The sequence below is a fragment of the Dermochelys coriacea genome, chromosome 6 (genome assembly GCF_009764565.3).
Source record: "Dermochelys coriacea isolate rDerCor1 chromosome 6, rDerCor1.pri.v4, whole genome shotgun sequence".
Lineage (NCBI taxonomy): Eukaryota > Metazoa > Chordata > Testudines > Dermochelyidae > Dermochelys > Dermochelys coriacea.
The window spans coordinates 95,008,244-95,027,825 of record NC_050073.1 but is presented as its reverse complement, the minus strand read 5'-3'; the positions used below and the strand labels follow the sequence as shown (position 1 = coordinate 95,027,825).

Genomic DNA, 19,582 nt, shown 5'->3' with positions numbered 1-19,582 from the left:
TTCAATGTGAGGTGGGGAAGTGTTGTTATTCCCTTTTTATATCTGGGGAAACTAAGGTACAGAGCATTTAAATGACTTGCCCAACTTGCAGTCACCAAGCTGGGAAATAAACCTTAAAGTCTTTTGGAAATAAACCTTAAAGTTCAGGAAAATAACCAAGGGGAAGAATAGCATATAATATCTGTTTTAAAATGGCATTTATGAGACATAATGTATTTAGGCTACTACATGGGCGTTGTCTGCTGTGTCTCATATTCAGGCAACCTTTCACAATTCAACTTTGCAGGCTCCAACTTGCTGACTCCTTCCAAGAAGTGCAATAGTGCTGTGCCCTGGCAGGTTAGACTGGTAACTGTCCAGTTCAGTCCATAGCCTCTAGGGATATTATAAAGACAGTTTCTGAAACCTTATTTCCTTTCTGGATGATCTAATTTGAAATGAGATCTCAGTTCTGGGTTAAGGCACATAGTTTGGAGAACTAATTTGAAAACATGTAATATACAACTTGACCTCCACATTCCCTCTCTTCATTCCCTCTCTTCATAAACATATGAAATTTAAGTTGGAGTTTAAAATAATCTACAATAGACCAGTAGTTCCCAGATTTCTCGGGCTATTGTACCAAATTCTGAGTTCATTTATAGCATGGTAAATTTGGAACAATTGCACTGAAGTCAACAAAGTTAACTGTTGAGATAACTGAAATCAGACTCTTGACCCAGTGACCTCAACTTTATCAACCAGGGTTGAAAAAATTAATATTACATCTCTGATGTAGTATTTAATTCAGGCCGCTAGAGCGTTCTTTCTCTCCCTGCTTCAAGGCTCAACAGCATAGTTTTACGCAGATGCCCATGCAGTGTTACCAGCTCCTCACAATGTTATCTAGTGTTTTATTTGGAGCCACATCTCTTGGAGTCAGGGAATACATGAGAATTCCGCCTTCATTAAAATAATAGTGAGTTTCTAGTTCTTGTGGTTGTTGTGAAAAGCTGGAAAATGTGACCTGAGTGCACCCTAAAGGCTCAGAAATCAAATTAAAAGACCCCCCCTCAGAGTATTACTATTTAAAAAAATTGTGATTTAAGCCAATTTTATGATTTTTTACACCTGGCTTATGATTTCTGATTGCTTGGGCTTGACAATACCGGTAGTGTGTGTGTATGTGAGTGTGCGCGCGCATGTATGTATGTACTCCCCATTAATTTTTCTGAACCTGCAACGGATCCTTAGCTACTCTAAGTCACAATCTGATTTGCTCTGGGATGTGGAGCACTCCAAGCTTCATGTAGGTTAGCACACTTGCCTCTGACTGGGAAATAGGGAGCAGCATTGCACTGGAGCCAAGCACAGAGGGTAGATGTTCTGGAGAGGTTCAGCCTAAAATAGATCAGAAAAGGCAGAAGTACCAGCACCAGCAGGAGCAGCAGTGCTTTGGGACCAGGCACAAGAAGGATTGTTTTTAGGGGCTTGCTTACACAACTACTCCTGCAATGTATGTTGAAATCAACAACTGGGGGAAAAAGTCAATAATCTATCAAAATTGTGTTCTCTCTTGTTGTTTCCCTTTTCTAGAAAAAACAAGTGAGTCAGACAAAGATCCGGGTGATCTCCACTATCCTCTTCATCCTGGCAGGGTGCATTGTCTTTGTGACCATCCCTGCAGTCATTTTCAAACAGATTGAAGGATGGACAGCTTTGGAGTCCATTTACTTTGTGGTCATCACTCTGACCACAGTTGGCTTTGGTGATTTTGTAGCAGGTAAGTAATCTGAGCATTGAAATGTCACCCTCAGTCTAGTTGCACCGGGTAGAAGTGCCTTGGCTCTGACACATTTTTCTAAGATGCATAGCAGGCTTTTAAAAACATGTTGAATTCCACTGAAAATGATTCTGAATGTCTTCATCTGTGTCACTGTGCAACTGACAAATAACACATAACAGTACAAGCTAATTTAAAATCCAGGTGCCTAGCCATCTGACGAGCGCAAGCTCTGAGCAGTGTAAGCAAAGTGAGTATCTTCCTCTTGGAACCTCTTACTGTCCTTTATCATGCTATGAATTATGCATGAGTGAAATTAATTTCCTATTGAATTCAAGACATCTGAATTGTAGTAGTGCCTTTTGCATCACACTGATAAAGGCCTTAATAGGTGAAACAAGTAGCTAAGGGGATGCACTGATGAGACTTTCCCATTGGGTGGCCATGTGGGAGCATCTATGAGCTGTGCTGTCCAGTACAGCTGATAGCTGCTGTAACAGGAACACAGCTTCCTGCATGAGCTGTAGCTTTCTAGGAGACAGCTTGCAGGATTTTACTCTCTAACCTTGATAGAAATTTTGACACTGCAGCCATCCCATTAAGGAAAACTAACATTAGAAGTGAAATGGGACTAAGGGAATGTGCATTTGAGTGTCATGTGGATACGGTGTACTTTCTGGGATGAGTACAGTCCTAAACAGGTACCATAAATATTCAGCCCTGTCAATTACCAGCAAAGGGGCTGTCCTGGGATTGGTGGTCACAGAAGCTTTGCTGAGGAAAAGGTGGTTAGAAACCGAGAGGCATCTGTTCTCCCATTAGTATGTGAAATCCATTCCCATTAATGTTTACTGGCTTTAACAAATGTGTTGAGACGAGGATGGATCCCTGTGTTGCAAAGAGATGTACTATGCAATTGTCCTGTTATTTCCCGTTACACCAATGAAATCTGAGTGAGTTAAAACAATTCAAATTCAACCAGTTGGCAATCAGTTTGCTTGCTAAAAGTTGTTCTTTTATAAACAGTCCCCTCACCCTCCCTTTCTTATTTTGGTAGGGAAGACATGAGTTATCTGTGCAGATGGGCCTGAATCAAACCCCAGATCTGAATACACCTGAACTATGGGAAAATTCAGATCCAGATCTGAATTTTTTGACTTTGGTCCATCTTTAACTATTTGATTGTGAAGAATAATGGATAGAAGAATCCACTGATGGTTGGGTTTTTGTGGTATCATAAGAAGGTAACCAAAGAAATGTGGGTGTTTCACAATATTTTTCCTGGGTCTGTGGAACTTTCCCTTCCTCGCTGTTTTTTTTTTTTAAAGAAATTTAATTCTAAAATATTAAATCTTTAAATCTAAAAAAAAAATTGTCTGATAACTAAGATGGCCTGAAGAATAAAATCCATAATTTTTCAGCAGCCCACAGCCGGTGTTTTACTAGAGCCAAATGGAATGTAACCCAAAAGCCTCAAGGATGATCTCATGATAGGAGTGTTGGAGCAGGAGATTTGCGATTTATTTTGATTCTGGCACAGATTTCCTGTGAGACTGTGAGGAAGACTCTTTAATCACTCCCTTTCTTAATTTCCTCATCTGTAAAATGGGGATAAAGATATACTCCTATGAGGTAAAGCAATAACAAGGGAACTGCACTGATTTATGCCATCTGAGAATTTGGTACAGTGTCTCTGTGAACTGGAAAAAGTGTTTGCTGTTGCTGAAAATCTGATAGGCTGGGAAAAGTGGTGTGGCACTCCATTCATTGCCCGGCTATTCAGTGTGGCAGACCACAGCGATCCACTTTATAGAAAGATTCCACTGGGACATGTGTGACCAGAATGGCCTCATTGTACTATAGCAATGACAGCCCCCACCTCCCCCTGGTTCACAGTTCACATGGTGGAGGACTGGAAAGGCAAAGTGATTCATTGTGTGTATGAAGAGAGGTTAGAATCAAAAACAATATTTGGGTCCCTGCCAGCACCTGAATGCCTGGGCTTTCAAGGGAGTATTCAATCACTGTGAGTACACTCATGCTCAGGCTGGGTAAAACTCATTTTAAGGGCTCATTAGAATATATCAGATTGCAAACAGCCTGTAAAAGCTCAGGGGAAAAACATTAAATTGTAGCATGGGTTGTTAGTGGGGAAAAATCCTGTGTTCTGTCTATGGCTATAAACATATAGATGTATAACATTGGAGTGCGTCTTCCTTAAATAAATTGAAATATGCTAATTATTTGCCAAAATGTAAAACAGGAAAATTAGATTCTGTATCTGGATTGAAACTGTTTAAGATAAAACAGAAAATATAACAAGTGAAGAGCCCAAATCCAAACTCTGGATCTAGATGGCCCTGAATAGTCAGAAGGGTCCAATATGATGTTTCAGGTTGGGCTCATGTGTAGAATTTAGTGAAATGTGCTTCAGATCAAAATATTTTCCATAATGTATATTCTACGGGGGGTGCTTTTACTGGTCTATCACTGTTTTAAATATAGTGTGTGGTATATCAGAAAATGATATTCTCTACCTGTATTAGGGTTAGTCTTTGAAAAGTTGTTTGTGCTCTTAAACAAGCATTAAAACTGGGGATCCAATACCTTCCTCCACAATATTATTCAAGGTAAAGAAAAAACTTATAGAATATTCTGACCAGCCACACAGCAGCAGAATATTAAACCATTTTAGGAAGGGTCTCAGTTTAGGAGGGGATTTGGTGATTCCAGCTGTTTCTCACACCAGACAAACTTGTAGTCATTTTGTAGGACGAAGGAAGCTGCTAATGAGAACCAGGAAATACTTTCATGAGTTTCCATGAATTGTAGAAGGCCTGGTGTTAAATATTTTTGCCACCTCACGGTTCCTAAACATGAATAAAACCATGTATGCTTATTTCAGGGGGAAATACTGATATCCATTATCGGGAGTGGTACAAGCCCTTAGTCTGGTTTTGGATCCTCGTCGGCCTTGCTTACTTTGCTGCTGTCCTGAGTATGATTGGAGACTGGCTAAGAGTTCTATCCAAGAAGACAAAAGAAGAGGTATGACTGCTAGTTGATCAATGATTTATCACTTTATAAGAGAACTTTAAATGCCCGATCACTGCTAGCCAGGGAGGGATGGTACCTTATTTGAACCAATGCAAAATAATCCCTTTTATTTACCCTGTTGGCTGCTTCTTTTCAAGCCTCTTCCTTTTTTGTATTCTAGTGTGTGACTTAATGGCTCTGATCTCTTGATCCCTTAATGAGAGAGGGAGGAAAAAAAAGGAATTGACAGAATCAGACTCTGTCATTAGCATTATAGTCCTATAGAGATTGCATGATATTAGAATTTATAGCACTATGATTATGGGAAAAGAGAAGAGAGCCTCCACCACAAAATTAGAAATTTGCCATAAAATCAGGATCCAGAATTTAATTTCCTCTCACTCGCAAAGGACTGGGGATTCATAGATTTTCTTTTTTAGGCCTGACCATTATGATTGTCTAGTCTGGCCTCCTGTATAACACAGGCCAACATACTATTTCACCCAGTAATTCCTACATCAAGCCCCAAACTTCTGTTTGAGGTATAGCATATCTTTTATATTTGACCCCAGGGTTTGGTTCAGCACATTATAAAGCAAGAGTCAAACTTTAATCTGGGGTGGATTTTGAACTGCCCTTCTCCCAAATTCAGGGATAGTGGTTCAGAGTCAGGGTTTGGGTTCAGGCCCATCTCTGCTAAAAACAAAGTAGCAATATCACTAGAAAGATACTTTAAAAAAATGGAGGAAACTTTAGTCACTTTTGGCAAGAGCAGTTGGTGTCCTAGTACCACTTGCCCTTGGTTAATTTCAACCAAATCACTGTCCTCCACAGTTCATGGGGAAGGGAAGACAATATACTAGTGACTCACTAATAATCAGGGTGGAAAGTGAGGGTAGCTGCCTTGGTTCCAGCATTATGCTGTTAAGCAAAATGTAATTAATTTCACCTCTCCTACACCCCAACAAAATCTACTTTGGCAGATTAGTTAGAGAATGCATAACCAACAAGTTGTTTGCCAAATTAGTACTGCTGTTCATTATCAAGACTTATTTGTGAAGTCAGTTGAGTTACCTGAGGCCAAGTATGTCTCTGGTGCATCTCCAAGGATGTATCCAAAGTGAGATACATCATGGAAGAATTTGGTTTGTGTTGGTGGGCTGATCAGATGTGATATCAGCTGAAATCTATTCTACTCTTTTCAAGTTGGACCTTGGGAAAGGCCTGGATGGGCTGCAACATCATTTATTCATTTTTCTCTCTCTTTTTTCTGTGTCAGAAGAAATATTTGTACAACACAGTAGCTATGTGAGCTCCCTATTCCTAAGTCATTATTCTGCATTCATGTACCTGTAGCTAGAAACATAACATAATAATAAATATTTTAGGGACATTTGAATGGAACTGTATGGCTCCTTGAAGCACCCACAGAGAATTTCCCAAGTGTTTTCAATCCTCGTGCTTTGGGAAACAAACTGATCAGCTGCTGGCATTTGGAAGAAATTCCAACACTTTGGTATATAGTATTTGGACAGTTCAAGTGAATTATGGAGATTTTTACACTTCCCATTAAAGACTGAAGCATTTGGTAACTTTCTGAGAGAGGATACCAGGATACCTAAATGGACCATAAGTCTCTTCCAGTATTTAAAATAATTAAATAAGAATATAGATTTTACCTAAATTAATTACTGCAGGGTTCAATACAGAACCTTCAATGGGATTGCACAGGTGTAATTATGATCACAATTTGGGAAATAGGTCTATATATAATTATGTTTATTACTTCTCAGTTATTAAAGATCTCAAATCCTCATATGGAAAAATGCTTGGTTGCTGATGGTTCTTTGAGTTGCCTGTCTACCTGATGAGTGCACAGAGATTACCAATCAGTGGTTTTATTGTTTCCCTAATGAAGAAAGGATTGGTAAGAGTGTGAGAGTATCCTTCTAACTTTCAAGCTGGACATAAAATGTCAACTGGTGGTAGCCAAATGAAAGAAGATAAACAAATTACCTATACAAGATGGGGATACAAGTTGTTAGCCAGTCTAGACTGAAGGCTTGTCTACACTGGCACTTTACAGCGCTGCAACTTTCTCACTCAGGGGTGTGAAAAAACACCCCCCTGAGCGCAGCAAGTTTCAGCACTGTAAAGCACCAGTGTAGACCATGCACCAGTGCTGGGAGCTACGGCCCTCGTGGACGCGGCAGTGCTTTAGAGTTGCCGGGGTAGACTAGCCCATAGTATGATTAAAGCTAAGCCTGATGCTACCACTGCCAATTTTTGGGGAAGTTGGGAGCAGGCTCTGGCTCCAGATGTAGACTTTTCAGCTCTGACCAATCTCTAATTCTATGACATACAGTAAGAATGTGTGTTATTATTCTACAGTGAGAATTTCTCTCTTTCCTTAGCATGCTTTTGTTTGTTTGTTTTCCGGAAGGTTGGTGAAATAAAAGCCCATGCGGCCGAATGGAAAGCCAACGTGACTGCTGAGTTCAGGGAAACCCGGAGGCGGCTCAGTGTGGAGATCCATGACAAGCTTCAGAGGGCAGCTACCATTCGGAGCATGGAACGTAGGCGCCTAGGGCTGGACCAGAGGGCCCACTCACTGGATATGCTCTCTCCAGAGAAACGCTCTGTCTTCGCTGCCTTGGAGACGGGACGCTTCAAGGCCTCATCTCAGGAAAGCATCAACAACAGACCTAACAACCTGCGCCTTAAAGGGACAGAACAGCTCAACAAGCATGGGCAGGGGTCATCTGAGGACAACATCATCAACAAGTTTGGCTCCTCATCCAAGTTGACCAAAAGGAAAAACAAAGACCTGAAAAAGTGCATCCCCGAAGATGTGCGGAAAATTTATGAGACCTTCCGACACCTCTCCTTGGATGAAGAGAAGAAGGAAGAGGAGACTGAGAAGATGTGTAACTCAGAGAACTCTTCTAGCACAGCTATCCTGACCAACTGTATTCAGCAACACTTGGACCTGGAAAATGGAACTATCCCCACCGAAACCAAAGAAAGGGAATATGAAAACAAAACATTACTTGAAGACAGAAATTAAATGTAAAAGATGCTTGACTTTAATTAAATTATGTTAGTGTTTTTATATACATACATATATATATTGAGACACGTGCCTTACACAGACTCCTTATTCAGTCTGAATTACATAGCATCGAAGAATATTTCACTGTGCCATAATGACTGAAGCTTGCTCTGCCAAAATGAATCAGAAATACAGCACTGGAGAATGGCAACAGAAAGCAACACATGGAGAACTTCAGCCTGTGTAAATTACAGTGGCAAAAAGCAAAGGGAGAAACTTACCATGGCAATACAACTGGAATGCTACCATCATGGCATAATGTTTGCAAAGGACAGCTATGTTAGAAGAACCCGTGGGAGGGTGAAAAAAGAGGCGGGAACTGTGTGTCTTTTAAATTGATCATGGCTTCACTGAGCCTCCCACTGGTGATTGAAAAGAGGAGAAATGATTGGGATGAACTAGCAACTTTCAATCAGGCTGAGTTTACATTTTGGCACGTGATCCAAGCTAGATTTTTTTTCATTTTAAAAATCAGATGCATTATCTTTCTAAACTCCAAAAGCATGTCCCTGGACTTGGAAGCCAGTTGGACATTGGTTGTGAAATCAAGGCAAACATATTGAAGGATGTAATTGCTTTTTTCATTTAAAAAAAATACAAAAATATAAAAAAAAATTCCTTTCCCTCAGAGGAAATATCTGATATAAACTCGCAAATACTTAATAAAAAGCAAGTTCAAAAACTACATGGTTTAAAAGAGGGGGGAAAAGATATATATAATGTTTTGCTTGATGCATCAAATAGTGGGCCAATTTTTTAAAAATTTTCTTGTTCACACTTTATATCACTGAAGGAAGTTCAGTTTTAATGCTGTAATACTACAAAGACTGAAAGAAAGCTATAGTCTTTGCATGATGTCAGCAACTGGCTGTTTTCTGTAGCTGAATTGGAATTTTAAAGAATAGACTTAAGAGTATTTAAAATACTAAAATGAGGACCAGAGCAACCTTAGAATCTCAGGGCTGTATGTCCCTTTTGGTGGGTTAGGGTTTAGATAGGAGCTGGTCACACCCTCCACAAACAATCAAACAAAAAACCCAAACAAAACAAAACAAAAAAAGAAAATAACCAACAAAAAACTAAAAAAACAGAAGATCATAAAATACGATGGAAATATTTTAAGTGCTTATAGCTTTAAGTGCCATTAACACCATCTTACTTTGTAACTTTTAAAATAAGTATTTTGATTAATTTATTTGATTTCTTTCCCTTTCAGTTTATTTTCTTTGTTCGATATTCACTGTCTCTAAGTCACTTTTCTCAATAGACTCTGAACATAACTCTGTGTGTTTTGAGACAAACAATGAAACACAACCAAACTGTGAGAGTTTTGTATCTGTCGCTGTGACTGGACGTGCGAATATGGGAAGCACAAATGTCCCAAGACTTCAAAGTGAACATTAAGAGAAAAGACTGTGAAATAATTCATGGGAACTGCAAACAACACTAAGGCCTGGTGCATTCAATGTGTATATGGTGCACTGCTTGCCATTACAAATGAGAGGTTTTTTGCATGCTGGAAATGAGACATACATAATTGCACAACTTATCCTCCCCAAACCCCCCTCTTCACAAAATCCTCAAATTGGCCTTCATGCAAAGTACTCTAATTCTAACAGCATTCCTTGTAGGTTGCCAAAGTAAATGTGGTGATATGCTCCAGACACGTTTTGAGTCCTCCTGGCTATTCATACAACCAAGCACTTCCCAGTCATGCAGGCAAAGATTTTCAGAAGTGCGTGCCATAAAAACATAATTTTTGTTTGCATTTTCTGAGATATCACATGCAAATGGATACTCAAACATTTGACTGGTTATTTGCATACACAGTTGCCAAGGCTGTGAATATGTTCATGGTAATTGCACATGAAAATGATTAGTGTGCATATTAGCATATGCAGTTATTTGTGCACAATTTGCAACACTGAACTAAAAGTCACTGCTGCAGGAGGCAAAAAGAACTCTGAGTATGTTCTTTCCCTACAGATTCACAGCACCTGAAAAATTGTGTTCTAACTCAATTTGCTTATGAAAACCAGCTGTCCTAGAATTAAGAATGAAAAATCACTGGTTGAGAAATTGCAGTAATTTCAGACTGGTTTAGCCCAATAAGATCAAGTAAAAATTGGATTTTGCTTAGTCCCCGATGAATCTGTTAAGATACTGGGCTAGATTCTGGCTTGTGTGGAGGAGCCTTGCTCTGTAGCCTTTCTCTATAGCCGGAGGCCTCAGGAAGCACTGTGGCTGGTTCAGCTGGAATTCCTCCTGGAGGCTCCAATGGTGCACATATCAAAGCAGCATCTTTGCCACCCTTTGAATGGGTGCAGTGTGCACTCCCTTCTCTGACAGATCAGTGCTGAAGAGATAGGGCCATGGCCATGCTTAAATCCCAGACCTCGTTACAGGGAGTAGGGTCTAGCCAAGGAATACAAGTGCTTTTGCCCTCCTCCCACTCTTGTGGACTCATGTGGGAGCTGAACCAAATGTGGGCTGTAATCAGGATTCTGACATTCACAATGCCACTTGCAAACAAATCCCTTGTTATCTCATTCTGAAATAAGTTGTATCATATTGTGTTAGCTATATAGGTCCCAAATAGATGAATCACACAGGACTCTGTATCTGGACTCACTAATGTTTATGTTTTTCAGATCTGGGGTTTTATGGACTTAGGAACTAGCTGCAAAAGTCAGATCTGGGTTTGGATTCCAGACAAGGTTAAGGGACATTCAGATCTGGATCCTTGTCTAATTAAAGTGCTGTCTGGAAAGCCTATATTGCACTTTATTTGTTCAGTTTGCTGGAACTGAAGGAGGATTCCAAAAGCATAGAGTACAGATGTAGCAATTCATCTTGCTTAGCAAGTGTAAAAAGACAATAACATCCCCAGTCTGATCTCTCCCCTAAACCATATAGTACAAGCTGTAGAAAAGCTCCCTGCATAGCTTCCCTGCAAATAAGAAATAAGAGTTAGTCCTACAAAGTGCATTTACACTGTGCAGGGTCAGGGAAAGGCAGATCAGCCATTCTTTTGAGTACTGCCCTCCCCTTTTCCATGTGGTCAGGCAAACCGACAGTTTGGAGAAAGTCTGGAATGTACCTCAGCATAAACTCTTTAAATGAATGGAGGCAGTGTTTATTGGCCAAATTCAGACCTGGTGTAAGCAAGCGCAGCTTTATTGAGAGAGAGGACTGGACTATTTTGCCTCTTTGATTCCACCATCCTTTGTGTTTACTGTTCATGTTCTAACAGTGTGCATGTCTCCCCTCACTTGCTGCGTAGCCAAGCTATACATAATTCCCCAACTGACATTTCATTAGGGACTGTCTTGGACATCTACTGGTTTTGAATGTTTTTGATCAAGGGACAAAGGGTGATCCAAGCTAAACTCCCAGTGAGATACTAAGCCTAACATTGGATGACCTTTCACATGAAAGACATCGCCTCAAAAAATAGAGAGCTCCATTCCCCACCCCTTTATTTGTGAAACTTGCTGAGAAAGCTGACAGTCTTGTCTCTGAATAGGAATCCTTTCATCTGATTGCTTTCATGGTCAGGCATTGCACATTAAATAGTTTAATGTAGATTATTTGGATGATACGGTAGAGAGGGTGGCAGTGACTGCACAGAAAGCCAGACTGACATTTCTAATCAGCTAATCTGATGTCATAAAGTCCTAATTCACCTCTTCTTTTTTAAAGCACATCTCCTGTATGCAGCAGTTTGGGAAACCATCTCAGTTGAAGCCTTGACTAGAAGCATGGCTAAAATCCCTGTTCTCTTGTTTTCATAAATATATAAAAGCTTTTAATGTCATTTCAGTGGAGTTGTTGCACTATTCTTGAATGTTTTAATGAAATATGGGCTGAACCAAACCCAAACCCATACCTTCAGGTTGCTGATTCCCAGCAGCTTTCCCAGGATTGGAAGAGCAAAGGGATGATTTAAATCCACTTTGCTCCTTGCTGCTATACTGAGCACACCATGGCTAGACATGAGAATCTGGCCTTAAACTACTAAGGAAATTGATTGTCTTTAGCCATAGCTCCCAAATCCAGGAAGCCAAACCAGCTGCATATTTTCCTACAAATTCTACGCCCCTCTGCTCCAGTTTAAATTCACTCTTGTGCAGGAGGGTTCTGATGTTTCCCCCTGGAGATCCTGCTGAGACACTAATCATTGTTAGTATATTACAAGCACCTGGATAGCCAGGTGGCTCCATTCTATTCCATCCCTGGCAATATTTGCATGAGCATCTGGCTGTTTCGAGAAAGGGTTTTAACTTCATCCATGTGAGATTCTCCGTGGGGTTAATTCACTCTTTCACAGATTATATGGGTTATATGGGTTTATACCTATAAATAAATGGTCACAATGATTTACGTTCATTTAATCCCATCTTGGGTGTTAGGGTGACATTATAAATCACTTGATCTTGTGCTGTCTGGGTTTATGATGTCTCCAGAAACTCTTGGTGGAGTTATGTGCTTGTTAAATCAGTGCAGCCCCTCCCTTGTCTCTGTGTTTTATACGAGTATTGCTAATTCAGGAGGAATCTTGCTCATGTCCATTTCTTACCCAACACCATCAATAAAATATGGGCTGGAGCTGGTGCTTTCTAGGAGCAGCAGGGTCTTCCCTAAACCAGTGGATGTAAAGGAAATGAGGGTTGTGACAAACCCTGAGAAACCTTTCTCTGAATTTGTGTTTTTGTATACATTGTTTATGTGCTTTTTTTGCTTCCAGGGCCCATTGATGGTACCAAAATAACCTGAGATCTGCTTCCCAGGCTTTTTCCATCATCCAGGAAGAAAAATACCATGTAAAGACCAGAGTTTGCATTATTTAGCATTTTATCCTGGGAAACAATAGTGCCTCAGTGATGTACTTTCCAGGAAAATGCATGCCGGGATGTCACTTGGAGACTGGCTAATTCCCAGGATTTTGGGAGAGTCACTAGAGGTCTGTTGTGGCTTTTGGACCTGCTATTTTTAAAATTCACCTGTGAGGTGCCATGCACACTTAATGGTATGGCATATCAGTAATAAATACAGCTCTGTAAGTGGGTCCTGAGGCAATAAAATACCCAGAGCAAAAAGGAAACACACATAGAAATCAACAGAACTACCTGAAATGCAAAGATATTCCCCTAGTTCACAGCATGCAACTAAATAAAGAGGGAAAAGATCTTAGGCCCAGATCATCATAGGTATTTATGTGCCTAACATTGATTTCAATAGGAGTTAGGCACCTACATACTGTTGAGGATCTGAGCCTTAGTATCTTTCTACTCTCTTGTTCTCACTGTATTTCAATGATATGATACAACCACATAATCATGCTGGCAAATGTTGCATCATATTATTAAAATCAGATATTATCAAGGTGCCAGTGCTAATGTCAAGCTGGGATAATTTTAAAGGAGTAGAGACATGGTATAGTTAGGCTGGATCATGCTGTATCAAATAAATCACATTAATCACAGGTCCCATTCACACTGCTTGTGGGCACTCGTGAACAACATGTGTTTTAAACGGTTGTAAATAAAACCCTGTGTGCACACACTTTGTACTAAAACATCTATGTAGTTTTTGAACGAAACTTAAATGGTGATGTCCCTCACCAAATCTAGTTTCACTTTAAATCTCTGTACTGTCCCATGGCAGTATGCAGGTCACATATCGGCCTAGTGTTCTCAGTCTGAAATACAGATGCTTCTTATTTAGCAGAAAAAGGACATCATTCTAGCAGATGCCTGTCTAGACAACTGGGCTTTGGCTTTCCACTTGGAGCTCCTGAAGGGTAAATCACTAGCAGGTTACCATCAATTTGTGGGTGTGTGAGAGAGAATATTTTTGTCTCCAGAATCTATTCTACGCATACACATTTCCTCTTCATAAGAGCTGTGTGCTGGAAGAGAAAGGCGCCTCAATTGATATGCAAACCAAATGTACCAGCCTTCAGTCTATGCCTTAGCTATTTCACAGATCCCAGAGTAAAGAAGTATATTATCACCTATAATTAGAAATGGGCAGAATTGGCTCCTGGATTGGAATTGCCTCACAGTTTGAGTGGGTTCAGATCCAGTGTCCCAATTTGGACCCTTGTGATCGATCTGGGCTCAAATTGCAAAATTCAGATTCAGATATAGGTTTGGACTGAATTTTGCCAGTATTCCAAAGGCGTTTTAGTCTGATGTTCTGGATTGGTGGACTGAGCCAAGAAAGTCTGATGTGGAGTTCTGAGATCTGGATTTGATAGTGACTTCCTTAGATTTTTGGGGGTATCTGCATGTGGGATTTGGATCCACTTTGTCTGTTTCTGGCCCATTTCAGATTATAGTAATAATTAATAATTAAATACACTTGCAGAGATAGACTACCTGTTTGCTTTTTCTCTCTCTTTCTGTAAGATTTCATGGTGCTTAGAAAGGCATTTTCAAAAAAGGGAGGAGTTCATAAATGTCATTAGCCAGGGTACCAAGCGGAATGTGCTTGTACCAGCTCAATAAGTTTTGCTGCTATTGTCTTTATTTTATGATGTAATGTTTTTCAACGATGGAAAAAAATTGCAACAAAGACCTTCTGGAGGCTACAAACACTTTTCCTGTTGTTCTTTCTTTCTCACTTGTTCAAACTAGCTCCTGGAAAAGATAGAGGTGCTGCGGTTAGGGCACTGATCTTCCTTTTGCATACAGCTATGGAAATCAATGTATAACTGAAATTATCAGCATCATCCACTTTGCATTTTCATGTATACCCCAGTCATATTTACTCTTTGTTTGTCAGAGTAATGCATATAGTGGTGGTAGTGGGAGGGTATGATATGAAGAAGGAGGAATAGCACAAACCTCCTCACATGATGGAAACGCACTAGGTCAGTGCTTTGCAGGGGAACCCCTAAAATAACAAGATTATGGATGGTTCTACATGTGACATGTATGGGAGCAATCAATAGGTAAAGGAACCAAAGATCAGAAATTTTTAGGGATCAGTGATATGCTTTCCAGGAAAGTATGTACCAGGTTATCACATGGGGACTGGCTAATTCCCAGAATTTGGGGAAAGTCACCTACAGTGTATTAGTTTAGACAGAATAAATGGGCCAAAGGTGTTAACATAACCCAGTCACTGTCCAATATTAAACAGTGTTAAACAAGGTCTGGGGTTTGATATACAGAGACATCAGCCTGCTTAATACCATCACAAACACATTATAAAATTCAGACCATAGGGTCGAATTTTATTCTTTGAAACACACAAAAAGAAAAAGCATCAAAACAAGATAAAGAACACTGAAATTGAAATTGATTGTTTATGCAAAATAAACAATCAAAAGCTATCAAACTCCTTTTGGAGACAGTGAATACTGGTTAAAGTCTATTATTCAGTCAAGCAATCCTTCTTAGTTGGGGAGAAAGGGTTAGTTTTATTTGATCAATTCTGAATTGAGAGTGATAGTCACTTTCCTGCCTTAGAATAAACAGATAGTCACTGAAAGAAAAGAAGAGATAGGACAGTAAAGGTGAGGGAAATACAGCTTTTGTTGATGTTCTCAGGGATATAGTGCAGTTGGTCAGTCATGGATGGATGTATTGGGCAGGCAGGTTGGTCACAACATCTGTTGCTTTAGACCCAGGTTCACTCCCCAGTCAGAGATATCATCTGGTTGGTCCGTTCAAGTCTCTCTCCTTCATCAGGCCTTCTCAGACTGAGTAGAGCTGGATGGACTATCTCGTCTCACCAAACTGGTGCCATGCAGTACAGTTGATTTCAGGATCAGGTGAAAAGCTTAGAGAAAGAGAGAGATAGGCCAGGAGGAAGATAAGGGGAAGAAAGGAGCACACAAGGGAGGGGGAAGGCAGAGCAGCATCTCACATGTCAGACTGGGATCCTGGCTGATGCAGGGATGATAGTCAAAGGTCTGCCTTCAAAGTGTTGTGTCATGGCAAGAATTGTTCCATTGCAGCTGTGGTGATGGTAAAAGTTCTTGTTGTGTTCTCCCCCAAAGTCTCTTTTTAAGGACCACAAATAGGCAATGGGTGGAATCGTTCATCCTCTCATTATTTTGTCCACCAAATAGGCCTAATTTCAGACACCCCAATTTTGGTTCCTTGATTTCCGCTCTTCTGCTCCTCTTATTTACCAGACATAATCTTAATAGGCCCTTTCTATTTAAATTAGTTCAGTCTTTCTGTCTCCTGCTCACATCTTTTCTTAAACAGTTTTATATGACAGATCATTGTGATAATTCATAACCTTTATCCACTTTTCACTAGCTGAGCTTACAATTAAGATAAATTTGTAGGTCCAGTTATCACAACAGGTCATTATGGTCGATATGAGGGAAAGTTGCTCCCTCCTGGGAGGCAGAGTAAAGGTCAGGACTTGCAGTGAATCCTGATTTGCTTCTTTGCCTCCTGCTGGGTGTTGCCTCATTTTCCCCAGCCTGCCTGTGATCTGTTTTCCCTTGCTGCTACATTCTACCTCCTTTGGGCTGAGAAGCAGAAGCAGAGGCTAGTTGTTCCTGGCATGCAGTCCAGCCCCTTTCATGCAGGCAGGGTGTGTGAGGCATTTCCTGGTGCTCACAGAGGGTTGGGACCTGGGAAGAGTTGGTGGAGTCATTTTTCCTGGAAAATAGAGAAACTAAGAACAGGGAAGTGTGGTAACATTGAGACACCTCTATGCCCTTTTGGGACCTCAGTGCAGGGTGCTTACAACACAATGTTCTCTAAAGCAGGACTGGCTCAGCATGGTTTGATGTTTTATACAATATCTGCTGTCCTTGAAAGAAATAGTTACAATGTGGCAAACCAATGAAAGTTCCATTGAAAAAAAATGAATAATAGAACTGGTATACCAAAATGGAGCACAACATGAAGGAAGAGCCCACACAGACTTCATTGCCTGACCAGGTAGGTGCCAATGCGTGGTCCAAAAAGAACTTAAATATTTCCTCAGATTTCATGTCATTTCCACAGAGACTTCTGTAGCTTTTCCCCTCCCATATGGGCTCTCTGTCTTATTTTCCTGTTCTTTTGGCACTCCAGATCCGAGTCCTTATATTCTCTTGCTTCCTTGGTGTTGTTCTTTCCTTTGATGATATTCCCAAATCTCCTTTGGAAAAACATAATGTCCTTTGAACTGAATCTTAACTTGGTTAAGATAGACACATGGGACTTGAGCTGTTGCACTTCTCTTCATGGACCTGTATTCTCAGCTATCATTTCCTTTCAGCCACTGTGTAGCCTCCAGGAAAAATGAATAAAGGATATTGGGGTTTTGTTGAGTCACAGAACACCTGGGGCCTAATCCTTGTCTGGTGTAGAGTTCTGTAGCTCCATTGATTTAATTGGCACTAAGGAAGATGAGGATCTGGTCTGCAATATCTATTCTGTTAAATTGAGTGGCAATTAGCAAAATACATTAATTGCTATGGATCTAAATCCTGCACTCATTTTTCCTATGGGAGTTTCACACAAATCAGAACTACAGAATTTGCCCAAGAAAAAGAACAGTGTCAAATGGGCCAATTGTTTGTTTCTACCTTTACCTATGAATTAGAACATTTTTGTATAACTCTTGGTGGGAGGTGGGGTCGTTCAATTCCTGCTCTATGACTAAAATATGAAAAGATGAGAATCCTAGGGCTGTTGCATCTACACGGGAATTTTTAAAGCCCACTGAAAAGTGACTGTGATGGGGTGGCCCGCTGCTGGAGGCCTTGTTGCTCTGCCTCACCCTGCCTCAGAAAAAAGCAGAGGAGAAATCCTCCAAGCAGCTTAGAGTGGCTGCTGGGGAGCAGCCAATCAGAGGGGCTGCTGGAGAGACCAATCAGGGGCCAGAAGGACCACATAAAAGGAAGCAGCAGAGGCAGAGCAGTTATTTGCTGCCTGGAGATTGAAGATGGAGGAACCAGGTGCCTGGAAGACCAGCAGGACTGTGGATTGCTCTCTACAGGCCATGGAAAGGCTGCTGAGTATAGGGTGCTTGGTGGGCTGAAAGAGCAGCAGGACCATGGACAGGTCAGTGCAGGCAGGCTGAGTCCTGGGGACTGAGCCCAGAACCTGGCCAGGCTAGATGACGGTACTGTGATGGGTCCTGCTGGTCTAGTTGAGGACTGAGCTCAGGGAGGGCTGCTGAAAGGATGCCAACTGAGGATGCCAAGATGTGCCCCTGTTGCGCTGTTAAAAAAGGCAGTGCCTCTGGGGAGGTGATCTGACCAGAAAGAGGGTGCCTGTGAGAGGTGAGTTCTGAGCCTGTTATGGTGACTTTAAAAAACATTACAGGTTGGGCATTCTACCACATGTTCGTTCTTCATCTCCTGGGCCTCTTGAACCTGGTCGGAACCTGAATATATGCAATTCAACCCGGTTGGTGGCACTTCTCTGGCGTTGTTTACCTGTCCCAGGGTCTGCACTAATTACCCCCTATTGGTTTTAGTTCCTGGAGGAAGCTCAGTACTACTCCCCCACAGAGCCAGCATATAATGTCTGGCTCAGAGATATGGATAACACTTATAAAGCTGCTACAGTAGTGTCAAAGATATCGCATCTGTTCATAATATCTGTCACATCACTCTAGTACTGACACATCTGCATACTTCACCCCCAAGGTACATCTAGAGTTCTGTCTGCTCATGAGTCAAAAAATAAATTTTAACTACTTACTTTTGATATCCCTGCAGAGCCAACCCAGCTAGAAAGAAGTGAGTCAGATTCCATTCTTTCTTGGGCATCACCAAAAGATTTGATTACTAAGTTTTTAATCAGCTCCACCTGTGCAAATCCACTGGTTTCACAGAAGGCAAAATTTGGCCTAGTGACAATGTGGGAGACAGAAAATATTTAGCTTGACTCAGAGTCCAAGCTGAGCTTGCAAAGACTAGTAGTTTGAAGAAAAAAAAATCTTGTAAACTGAGCACACTTCGCATGCAGTCACTGAGAGACAACAAAATAGGGAGGAGCCCAGCTCTGTCATTTTTTTACAACATCATGTTTCAGAGTTGAGATGGGCTCTGAAATATTATTGTGGGAGAGGTGTGAATTCCTGAAATCACAGTACTTCCAAAATGCAGGCAGAGATCTGAAACAATCTAAATGAACTCCCGCCCTCCACCCTTTGGTGTGAATGCGTCGGCACACTTTGAAGGACTTCAGTGCATGCCACTCAATAGCATTCACATTTTGTTAAATGTGAATTCAATTATTTTCCTCAGACATGACATTTACAATGAGCAAAATCTGCAGAAGGAAGTAGTGCTATCAAACCAAAAGGGAAGTGCTGTCATTTACTCATCCTATTGACACGGTATCATTTGGAGAGATGGATGCTGAGTTGGAGCCAATTACACTGTTTTACTCCCCTCCCCCCTTTTTTTATTGTGTGAGGCTACATTTGATAAACTAAATGTGGTTTGCCAAGCTAAGGAAAATACTGTAGGCCGCTCTCATCAAAGCCCCTCCCCCAAATTCCTGCTGCACAGTTGTAAAGTTGCCTTTGGTTAATGGTTTGAGGGAGAGTTCTCATTCACTGCTGGATGGAGAGCACAGAGTCAAGGGAAAGGAAAAGTGATTGGCTACTTGAAATCTAGGATTGTCTTCATAATCAGCTGGCTTTAGGAGGGTTTTAGGCACCATTGACTAGATTCTTCACAGCCTGGACTTTTTATT

At 40.9% G+C, this 19,582-nt stretch overlaps 1 protein-coding gene across 1 annotated transcript in view; it reads left to right on the top strand.

Annotated features, from left to right (window-relative positions):
- The window catches only part of KCNK10 (potassium two pore domain channel subfamily K member 10), a 123,865-nt gene extending 109,438 nt beyond the window's left edge, over positions 1–14,427 (top strand). The window contains exons 5-7 of the mRNA XM_038406177.2: positions 1,576–1,762; positions 4,668–4,810; positions 7,242–14,427. Coding sequence (XP_038262105.1) covers positions 1,576–1,762; positions 4,668–4,810; positions 7,242–7,865 — 954 coding nt within the window. The 3' untranslated portion in view covers positions 7,866–14,427. The remainder of the gene's footprint in view (positions 1–1,575; positions 1,763–4,667; positions 4,811–7,241) is intronic.
- Positions 14,428–19,582: the final 5,155 nt, after the last annotated feature.